The sequence below is a fragment of the Clupea harengus genome, chromosome 21 (assembly GCF_900700415.2).
Source record: "Clupea harengus chromosome 21, Ch_v2.0.2, whole genome shotgun sequence".
NCBI classification, from domain to species: Eukaryota; Metazoa; Chordata; class Actinopteri; order Clupeiformes; family Clupeidae; genus Clupea; species Clupea harengus.
The window spans coordinates 23,120,368-23,131,704 of record NC_045172.1 but is presented as its reverse complement, the minus strand read 5'-3'; the positions used below and the strand labels follow the sequence as shown (position 1 = coordinate 23,131,704).

General features: G+C 50.9%; 1 protein-coding gene across 1 annotated transcript in view; it reads left to right on the top strand.

Annotated features, from left to right (window-relative positions):
- Window positions 1-1,213: 1,213 nt before the first annotated feature.
- The window catches only part of LOC105905649 (protein tyrosine phosphatase non-receptor type 4), a 61,748-nt gene continuing 51,624 nt past the window's right edge, over window positions 1,214-11,337 (top strand). Inside the window, exon 1 of the mRNA XM_031558487.2 lies at window positions 1,214-1,391. Within this exon, the coding sequence (XP_031414347.1) occupies window positions 1,254-1,391 (138 nt within the window). The 5' untranslated portion in view covers window positions 1,214-1,253. The remainder of the gene's footprint in view (window positions 1,392-11,337) is intronic.

Here is an 11,337-nt window from a genome sequence, read left to right as displayed (position 1 = left end):
TTGGCTCCTTGTCCGATGGCTCCTCAGTGTGTGTGATCAGCCACTGAGCCTGCGGTGTCCTGGGATTAGCATGCATCTCTCCACCCTTCTGCGCCCCACACACACACACACACACACACACACTGCTCTGTGATACGCTGCACCACTACGCTCTAATTGACCAACTGTTGTGTTGCGTAATGATTTTTCCGCACGTGTAATTCCCTAATGAGAGACGAAAAGACAATGTGATGTGAGATGAAATGCAATGGAGAAGTGTGTGTGTGTGTGTGTGTGTGTGTGTGTGTGTGTGTGTGTGTGTGTGTGTGTGTGTGTGAGAGAAAGAGAGAAATCCTCATCCCTTTGGCCCAGTCCCCTTCCTGTCCGCTCACAGCCTGCGTGAGGCTGCTTGCTCTCACTGTTTAACAGTCACACGTCAGGAAGGCCTCTTTTTAAACACCTCGGTTACTCAGGAAAGTCATTTGGGGTCGCGTGTGTGTGTGTGTGTGTGTGTGTGTGTGTGTGTGTGCGCGTGTTAATGCATGTTAAAGGTCCCAGGGCAGAGTATGCTGTACCGCCCAAACCACACACTCACTCTCTCAAAAACACACAAGCACGCACTCACGTATTGATCCACTCCCCCATGCTAAATTTCTTCATTTGCGCTGTCTGTTCAGCATTGGACCTAGTGGACTGTGTACACACACACACACACACACACACACACACACACACACACACACACACTTGCTTGTCATGCACTTGAACATTCCATCTCCAACTCATCTCAGCAGACTGCTGCTCCAGCCACCAATTCTGTGTGTGTGTGTGTGTGTGTGTGTGTGTGTGCCCCATGATTATGGGGGGGTGCAGGGTTACGATAAGGAGACGCACGCACACACACACACACACACACACACACACACACCACAGTGAAATGGCACAAACTGAAGGCAAGAGCCAGCCTGTGTCCCAAATGTGATTTCCAGGAGCCGCTGTACGTCTGAAGCTCTTCTGAAATCAAACCTAAATGTCCGACGAGGTTGTTGTGTTTGGGCTTAGGTTGCTTATTGTTGGTCTCTGCCCTCATTTTAACGAATGACTGTGTTCTGTGTTCTGGATCATTCCGCCTTCTGGCAGGACTAATCCCATCTCCCGCTGTTTCTCCCTCCCTCTCTTTCTCTGTCTCTCTCTCCCTCCCTCCCTCTCTTTCTCTGTCCCCCTCTCTCTCTTTCTTTCTCTTTCTCTCTCTCTCAGACCTTGTGTGCACAGTAATGAGCGCACGCTTCCGATTGCCCGCCGGCAGAAACTACAATGTCCGCGCATCGGAGCTGGCACGGGATGGGCTGCACGCTGAGGTGCTGTGTAACGTTCTCCTCCTGGACAACACTGTGCAGGCCTTCAAAGTCAACGTGAGTCAACACACACACACACACACACACACACACACACACACACACACACACACACACACACACACACACACACACACGCGCGGGATGGGCTGCACGCTGAGGTGCTGTGTAACGTTCTCTTCCTGGACAACACTGTGCAGGCCTTCAAAGTCAACGTGATTCAACTCACACTCACACTCGCTTGCTCGCACACTCACACTCACACTCGCTTGCTCGCACACTCAACTCACTAACAAACACATGCACACTCAAGTCACACTCTGAAGCACACATAGTCTCTCTCTCTCTCTCTCACACACACACACACACACACACACACACACACACACACACACACGCGCTTCACAGACTTGACCGCCTTCCTAAGCGTTCCTTTTAAGTTCAGTGCGGTATTTGAGTGTGGTTGTGAAATGCCAGGCTGCTTACATTAAGGCTGTTGGAACTTCAACAAGCAGTAACATTGGTGGTGACTTGGTCTGGCGTGACCAAGCTTCCTCACGGAAGTCTCTTCAGCTTCTGCGGCGCGCGCACACACACACACACACACACACACACACACACACACACACACACACACACACACACACACACACACACACACACACACACACACACACACACACACACACACTCAAGGAACGGGTCACGCTGTAGGGGTGCCTCTTCTGCAGAAGATGAGGGGGCTTTTTGTGTGTGTCGTGTGTGTGTGTGTGTGTGTGTGTGTGTGTGTGTGTGTGTGTGTGTGTGTGTGTGTGTGTGTGTGCGCTGTTCTTCGTTCCACTTCTGTCCCGCTCCATTGGAGAGAGGGAGTGTTGCATCATTAAGGGATTTCTGGGCAGAGAGGGGGGGGGGCTGATTTTCTTGTTGGTTATCGTGTGTGTGTGTGTGTGTGTGTGTGTGTGTGTGGTGTGTGTGTGTGTGTGTGTGTGTGTGTGTGTGTGTGTGTGTGTGTGTGTGTGTGTGTGTGTGTGTGTGTGTGTGTGTGTGTGTGGCCACATTTCTGGCTGACATGCACCTTCCGTATTTCCCTTCTCACTTTCCTCTCCTGCACATTCTTGGTTTTGGGGTGTGTGTGTGTGAGGGGGGGGGGGATGGGGGGGCTCTCTGGTCCTGTTTGCTGCTCCTTCAGATGCCAAACATTCCAGAGCATGAGCCACCTCTCCCCTGGCTACACACAGAGCAAGTAGACACATGCACCAGGAGCAGCACTGCACACACACACACACACACACACACACACACGTTCATACACACATAGATACACACACACACACACACGTTCATACACACATACGTTCATACACACATAGATACACACACACACAGACGTTCATACACACATAGATACACACACACACACACGTTCATACACACATAGATACACACACACACACACACGTTCATACACACATACGTTCATACACACATAGATACACACACACACAGACGTTCATACACACATAGATACACACACACACACACGTTCATACACATACACACACACACACACGTTCATACACACACACACACGTTCATACACACATAGATAAACACACACACACCCGCACACACACACATACATACACGCACACACACACAGACACACACTCAGAGCAAGTAGACACATGAACCAGGAGCGCCACTGCACTCATTAACAGCAACACACACACACACACACCAGGAGCACTGCTGCACTCAGAAACAGCACCATCCACCCAACACGCATATAAACACACACACAAACATCATTTTTTGGGGGTGTTCCTTGCGGGGATGCGTCTGAGTGTGACGGTGCTTAAGTGTGTGTGTTTGTTTGTTGCAGGGATGCGTGTGGGTGTGACGGTGCTGAAGTGTGTTTGTGTGTGTGTGTGTGTGTTTGTGTGTGTTTGTTTCTTGCAGGGATGTGTTTGGGTGTGACGGTGCTGAAGTGTGTGTTTGTGTGTGTTTGTGTGTGTTTGTTTCTTGCAGGGATGTGTTTGGGTGTGACGGTGCTGAAGTGTGTTTGTGTGTGTGTGTTTGTTGCAATGATGCGTGCGGGTCTCACTGTGCTGAAATGTGTGTGTGTGTTTGTTGCAGGGATGCGTGTGGGTGTGACGGTGCTGAAGTGTGTGTTTGTTGCAGGGATGTGTGCCAGTGTGATGTAGGGCCAATGATTTTCCGCGATAACGGAAAACGGACGGAATTCGCGGAATGAACACTTTGAAACGGAATTGCAACTTTGAAACGGAAATATCATTTTGTGCATACAAATCGCCCAAATTCCCCTGTATTTTGGGCTGCAAGGCTATATTTCTTTCAAATAAACACAACAACGATTGCAACGATGAACAAACATTAATTAAAGAACAAAACCACTGAGAAAATGTCACGTCTGCGCTGAACTCTGCTCCGGCCACGCCCCCCTTTTCAACGGTTGACCCACAGATCTCCGCTAAAGCCACATTCAGTCACATTCACGCGCTCGTCTTCCCAATCGCATTTAAAACAAAACATTTTTAGTCTTCTGTTCTGTTGATGGCTGGCAAACAACAATCTAAGAAGGGCACGTATTATTCAGTCATTTTAAGCCATCAATCTACCTCAGGGTGAACAAAATGAGCTGAAACGGAAAATGCCTTTTTTTGAAACGGAAAATCATTGGCCCTATTGATGGTGCTGAAGTGTGTGGGTGTGATGGTGTTGAAGTGTGTGTTTGTTGCAGGGATGTGTATGGATGTGACAGTGCTGAAGTGTGTGTGTGTGTGTGTTTGTTGCACGGATGTGTGTGGGTGTGACGGTGCTGAAGTGTGTGTGTGTGTGTGTGTTTGTTGCACGGATGTGTGTGGGTGTGACGGTGCTGAAGTGTGTGTGTGTGTGTTTGTTGCACGGATGTGTGTGGGTGTGACGGTGCTGAAGTGGCCACAGACATGGCCCCACCCACCTCACACTGCACATTCCTCTCACAGCTGTCACTGACCCTCAGCCCGAGACACACACACACACACACACACACACGTGTACACACACAGACACACACACAAACACACACACACGTGTATATACACACACACACACACACACACACACACACACACAGAGGGGCTTGGTTGTATGTGTGGACGATACTGCTCTAACCACCTGGCAGGGATACCCAGGCCTGATATGCCCCCCCCCCGCCCCTTCTGTGGGATGTCCTAATCACACGAGACACCCGGACCCCACCAGCTAGGCACTGCATCCTCCCCTTCCCCTGTCCCCCAATTACCCCAGTTCCCCTCTTCCACTCCTGCTCCTGCATCTCCTCCTCTTTACCCCCCATGGCTGCCAGGCTGCTTTGTTTCAGCCCCCCCCCCGCCCCCCCCTCTCTAATCTGCTCACAATGAGGCAGGGACCGAAATGTCAGGATCATATACTGGGATGGTGATTATTGCAGCCGAAGTGTGTGTGTGTGTGTGTGTGTGTGTGTGTGTGTGTGTGTGTGTGTGTGTGTGTGGGACGTACTTTGCAGTGTGCTTTCCATGGTGGTATGGCCATTCTGCTCTTGTTCCATCACAGCATATGTGCTCGGCAGACGCAGATACACACACGCAAATACTCACTTTTACACACACACACACACACACACACACACTTGCCCCCCAAAAACACATGCATCTCCAGTAAATCACCTGTGTGTGTGTGTGAAAGATGGGTAAAATAAGGCTCTGTTGGTTGAGTGGGGGGGGGGGTGTGTGTGTGTGTGTGAGAGAGGAGGAGAAATATAGTGGAAAGGGGGATACACTCGGGTTGAATAATAGAAAAAGGAGGTAGAGAATAAGAGCAAGAAAGAGCTGGAGTGTGAGCGTCCCCTCCCCTCCCCCACTCCTGTGCCAGACCGTCCTCAGTCTTATTTAGCACACACACACACACACAGACTCCTGCTGCTGACTTATTTATGCACAACACGAGGTGTTCCCTTTTCTGTTTGCCTTTCCCCCCCTAACTTCCTCTATAATTCAGAGCCCACTGCCTGCAGAACACAGCCCGCCTGCGGGGGGCGCTCACACGGCTCGGGGGGTTAAGGGTCGAGGGTCAACAGTGAAGATCGCTACAAATCAAAACGTTTCACTCGTAAATGTGTCCGCAAATCGCAGTTGTCTACGACCTTCTGAAGTCGTTTAGTAATCAGAAGGTTGTTAGTTCGATTCCCTGTCGACGCGTCCTTGAGCAAGACGCTGAACCCCTAACTGCTCCTGATGTGCAGTGTGCCATCAGTGTAAATGTAAAATGTGTATACATCCTTGTAAGGTCGCTTTGGATAAAAGCGTCTGCTAAATGACTAAATGTAAATGTAAAACCTCGGACTGGTGATACACTCCCCTCTTGAGTGTCCGGGTCCTTCTGCTCTACATCGATGTGTGTGTGTGTGTGTGTGTGTGTGTGTGTGTGTGTGTGTGTGTGTGTGTGTGTGTGTGTGTGTGTGTGTGTCTGCTAAATGTAAATGTAATGGTGTGCCACCTCTCTGCTCTAACTCCAAGTCCCCTATGGGCAGCCATAAAGGGTCTTGCAACAGAGAGAGGTCACAGGTGACCACTTTGCCTGGAGCCTGAACTACAGTGTGTGGCATGTCCTTGTTCTGCCTCTTCCTCCTCTTCCTCTTCATCATCGTCCCACGTCAGCTGAGGCCTCAGTGCCGGCCTGACCTTTGACCCCTCCATCAACACCGCTCGGATCAACAGCTGCCAGGCAGAAGGGACCTTAAATGAGACACTTTGCTAGAGTGTGTGTGTGTGTGTGTGTGCGCGTGTGTGTGTGTGTGCGCGCATGTGTGTGTGTTTGTGCCCAAGCCTGTGTGAGTAAGTGATTGCAGACGTGTGTGTGTGTGTGTGTGTGTGTGTGTGTGTGTGCGCGCTGCACTGCCTGCCTGCCTCCTTCACTCGACTGTGTGAATAATGCATCGCCGGTGTTTCAGAAAGCCTGCATTTGCACATTGGCCTGATGCTTTTAGGCAGCCGCAAGACAGCTGGAAGTGAGAGGTGGTTATAAAAAGCTTGGCTTGTGCTGAGACCTCCAGTCAGGGACCCGGCACAGCCTGCCTCCCTGTAGTCTCTGAAGACTATCCACCAGTGGAGCCTTCCTGCCTGTAGCCTCTGAAGACTATCCACCAGTGTAGCCTGCCTGTAGTCTCCGAAGGCTATCCACCAGTGGAGCCTTCCTGCCTGTAGTCTCTGAAGACTATCCACCAGTGTAGCCTGCCTCCCTGTAGTCTCTGAAGACTATCCACCAGTGTAGCCTGCCTCCCTGTAGTCTCTGAAGACTATCCACCAGTGCAGCCTGCCTGTAGTCTCTGAAGACTATCCACCCGTGTAGCCTTCCTGCCTGTAGTCTCTGAAGACTATCCACCAGTGGAGCCTTCCTGCCTGTAGTCTCTGAAGACTATCCACCAGTGTAGCCTTCCTGTAGTCTCTGAAGGCCTCCCTGTACTCTCTGAAGACTATCCACCAGTGTAGCCTGCCTCCCTGTAGCCTCTGAAGACTATCCACCAGTGCAGCCTTCCTGTAGTCTCTGAAGACTATCCACCAGTGTAGCCAGCCTGCCTGTAGTCTCTGAAGACTATCCACCAGTGTAGCCTTCCTGTAGTCTCTGAAGGCCTCCCTGTACTCTCTGAAGACTATCCACCAGTGTAGCCTTCCTGTAGTCTCTGAAGGCCTCCCTGTACTCTCTGAAGACTATCCACCAGTGTAGCCTGCCTCCCTGTAGCCTCTGAAGACTATCCACCAGTGCAGCCTTCCTGTAGTCTCCGAAGACTATCCACCAGTGCAGCCTTCCTGTAGCCTCTGAAGACTATCCACCAGTGTAGCCTGCCTCCCTGTAGTCTCTGAAGGCTATCCACCAGTGGTTAGGAGTGGTGGAGGAGAGGAGTCCATCATTTCTGTAGTTATTGGTAGGAGATATTTCGCTGTTTTTTTGTGTGTTATTAAGTGACTGAATGAATGGATAAATCTGACTGGGTACGACATAGAGGTTTGATCACTCAGAAAGTTCAGAAAAGGACACGACTTGAAATATATAACTTTGGCACAGAAAGAATGTTCTTACAACTTGTACATTTACGAGGCCTAGGAAGTCAGGAAGGCCAAGGATGAGGGGAAGCCTACTGAGGGTGTGTATGGAGATGGTTAGCTTAAGCTGAGTTAGTGTAGCCTCAGGCACAGTAGCTTCCCTTTAATGTTGAATATCAAAGCTGGAATGCGCCCCAAGCACCAACCCACCAATTAGACCCGACCGTCAGTGGCTCCTTCAGCAAGGAGGAAGCACCAACCCACCAATTAAACCGACCGTCAGTGGCTCCTTCAGCAAGGAGGAAGATCCAGTTCGCGTTAAACCCAGACTCCGATAGCGTGTGAATGGACTACCTGCTCAGACCAGAGAGTGTGTGAATGGACCCAGAACCAGACCGTGTGTGAATGGACCCAGACCCAGACCGTGTGAATGGACCCAGACCCAGCCAGCGTGGGGATTGGACTACCTGCATCCGGGACAGACCCGTGTAGTATCTCCATGGGGACCGACCCGTGTAGTGTCTCCATAGGGACCGTAGTGTCTCCATAGGGACCGACCCCGTGTAGTGTCTCCATAGGGACCGACCCGTGTAGTGTCTCCATAGTGACAGACCCGTGTAGTGTCTCCATAGGGACGGACCCGTGTAGTGTCTCCATAGGGACGGACCCGTGTAGTGTCTCCATAGGGACGGACCGGTGTAGTGTTTCCATAGTGACAGACCCGTAGAGTGTCTCCATAGGGACCGACATCCGTGTAGTGTCTCCATAGAGACCGAGACCCGTGTAGTGTCTCCATAGGGATGCCGGATTTAGTCACAATAATTTATTAAATGCTTCCGAAGGGGTTGATTTTGCTTTGTCAGGTGGATTATTATAATAATAATGCTTTAATTTCTGCTACTGAGGATCGCAATGCATTCTGGGAGTCAGTATGTGTGCCCCCTGGGTCTTTGTGGTGTTGGAACCCTGCTCTGTCAGTTGAGCTGCTGGAAGCCCTCGTGTGTGTGTGTGTGTGTGTGTGTGTGTGTGTGTGTGTGTGTGTGTGTGTGTGTGTGTGTGTGTGTGTGTGTGTGTGTGTGTGTGTGTGTGTGTGTGTGTGTGTGTGTGTGTGTGTGTGTGTGTGTGTGTGTGTGTGTGTGTGCGCACCTAGGAGAGCTGGGCACCCCGTTGGCACAGCGGTGCCTGTGACTCTGTGCCAGTCCTGGGCACCGGAGACGGGTGTGTGCCAACCCCTTACTGCCTTCCACAGAACCTTTGGAGTGGTCAACTCCTCCCAGCCCACCAACACATGTATATACACACACGTGTGCTTATGCACACACACATAACTGTGCGGGGGAGTTCATTAAATAATTACACACACACATGTACACATATACGTATAAACACACACGTGTGCTTATGCACACACATCACTGCGGGGGAGTTAATTAAATAATTACACACACACGTGTACACATATACGTACACACACACACACGTGTACACATATACGTACACACACACACACACACACACACACACAGAGAGAGCCCACCTGCTATGTTGTCATTCTTGTCACACACAGCGTGGCGTGGAGACATGTGAGCCGGTGCTGAGCCCTGTTGCCATGGCGATGTGGAGGCAGAAACCGTGTGTGTGTGGTGTGTGTGTGTGTGTGTGTGTGGTGTGTGTGTGTGTGTGTGTGTGTGTGTGTGTGTGTGTGTGTGTGTGTGTGTGTGTGTGTGTGTGTGTGTGTGTGTGTGTGTGTGTGTGTGTGTGTGTGTGTGTGTGTGTGTGTGTGTGTGTGTGTGTGTGTGTGTAAGAGAGAGCACGTGAGCAGGATGGAAACCAGGAACTAAGCGGGAAATCAAACCATCCAGTTTCAGTTTTATCTGTGGTCCAAAATGACCATCACTGCCAAGACGTTCAGACACACACATGTACACATGTACACACACACACACACACACACACACAGAGAATCAGGAGCAAAATGACCATCACTGCCGAGACGTTCAGACGGGCGATTGTAGAAGAATCAGGAGCAAGGTTTTCTTTCCAACGATGCGCATCAAGGGAGGGAGAGCATGCCTTCACATAAAGAGTCACCAGCTTCTCTGATGAGAACAGACAAAGTCTCCGTTTAAGTGTCCTAGGTCTGACAGAAGAGGGTGTTGGTCACAGGGCCCACCTTGTGTAGTTCACACTGCGTCAGGACGATCACCAGGCTACCATCATCAGGTGTTATCCTGCCAACACACACACACACACACACACACACACACACACACATTTTTTTTCTCTCTCTCTCTCTCTCTCTCTCTCTCTCTCCTAGAAATGTTCCATTCTTATCTTTAAGAACCCAGGGACAGGATCTACTCCAGGATGTCCACAGATATCATAAGACCATAAAGTAACACATGAGTGAACACACACTAAGTCACACACCACTCAGACATTCAGGGATTCTTCTACTGAAGCCCAATGAAGGACTATCAGTGGAAGACTCATGAGACCTGCATTCTGGTTTGCACTCCTTCAGTTGCTGCTGTCGCCCTCCACCCCTTCATTCATCCCTTCATCCATCCCTTCATTCATCCCTTCATCCATCCCTTCATTCCCCCCTTCACTCCCCCCTTCATTCCCCCCTTCATTCATCCCTTCATCATCCCTTCATTCATCCCTTCATCAGCCCTTCATTCATCCCTTCATTCATCCCTTCATCCACCCCTTCATTCATCCCTTCATCATCCCTTCATTCATCCCTTCATCCATCCCTTCATTCATCCCTTCATTCATCCCTTCATCACCCCTTCATTCCCCCCTTCATCCATCCCTTCATCATCCCTTCATCATCCCTTCATCATCCCTTCATTCACCCCTTCATCCACACCTTCATTCATCCCTTCATTCATCCCTTCACCCACACCTTCATCCACCCCTTCATTCATCCCTTCATCCATCCCTTCATTCATCCCTTCATTCATCCCTTCATTCCCCCCTTCATATATCCCTTCATCCACACCTTCATCCACACCTTCATCCAGCCCTTCATTCTTCCTTCTGTCATTCTCACCAACGCTCCATTCATCTTTTCCCCCCCATCCCTTGCTCCATATCTCCCTCCATCTCTTCCCCTGCCGCTCTCTCCCTCCATCCCCCTCGGGGGTGAGCTGGGGCAGTGGGGTGGAGTGGAGTGGAGTGTGGGGTGGCAGGCTTCATCTGTTGGTGGGCAGTAGGAGATGGCCGAGTGCCTCGGGGCGCGCAGTGTTTCCCGTGCTGTGTCACTTCCTATTAGGCTCCACTGTGCTGTGCTGCGCTGCGCTGCCCCGCTCCGAGTCGCTCCGCTCTGGTCTCGTCTGCCCCGCTCCGAGTCACTCCGCTCTCGTCTGCTCCGCTCCGAGTCGCTCCGAGTCGCTCCACTCTGCTCCTCTCCTCGCCGGGCACAGCACGCTCACATGAGCAGAGGAGAGAGAGCTGGGGCCGCCACAAGAGATGTTGCTCAGAACCGGTCTGCTAGAACCTTCCCCGAATCAGAGAGATGTTGCTCAGAACCGGCCTGCTAGAACCTGCCCCGAATCACAGAGATGTTGCTCAGAACCGGCCTGCTAGAACCTGCACCGAATCAGAGATGTTGCTCAGAACCGGCCTGCTAGAACTGGCCTGAATCACAGAGATGTTCTAACCTCTAACTTCCTTTCCATCCGGTTCTGTCCTGTGCACCAGTATAACTCCCCATCACTCTGACTGTGCACCAGTATAACTCCCCATCACTCTGTGCACCAGTAGAACTCCCCATCACTCTGACTGTGCACCAGTATAACTCCCCATCACTCTGACTGTGCACCAGTATAACTCCCCATCACTCTGACTGTGCACCAGTATAACTCTGACTGTGCACCAGTATAACTCCCCATCACTCTTGACTGTGCACCAGTATA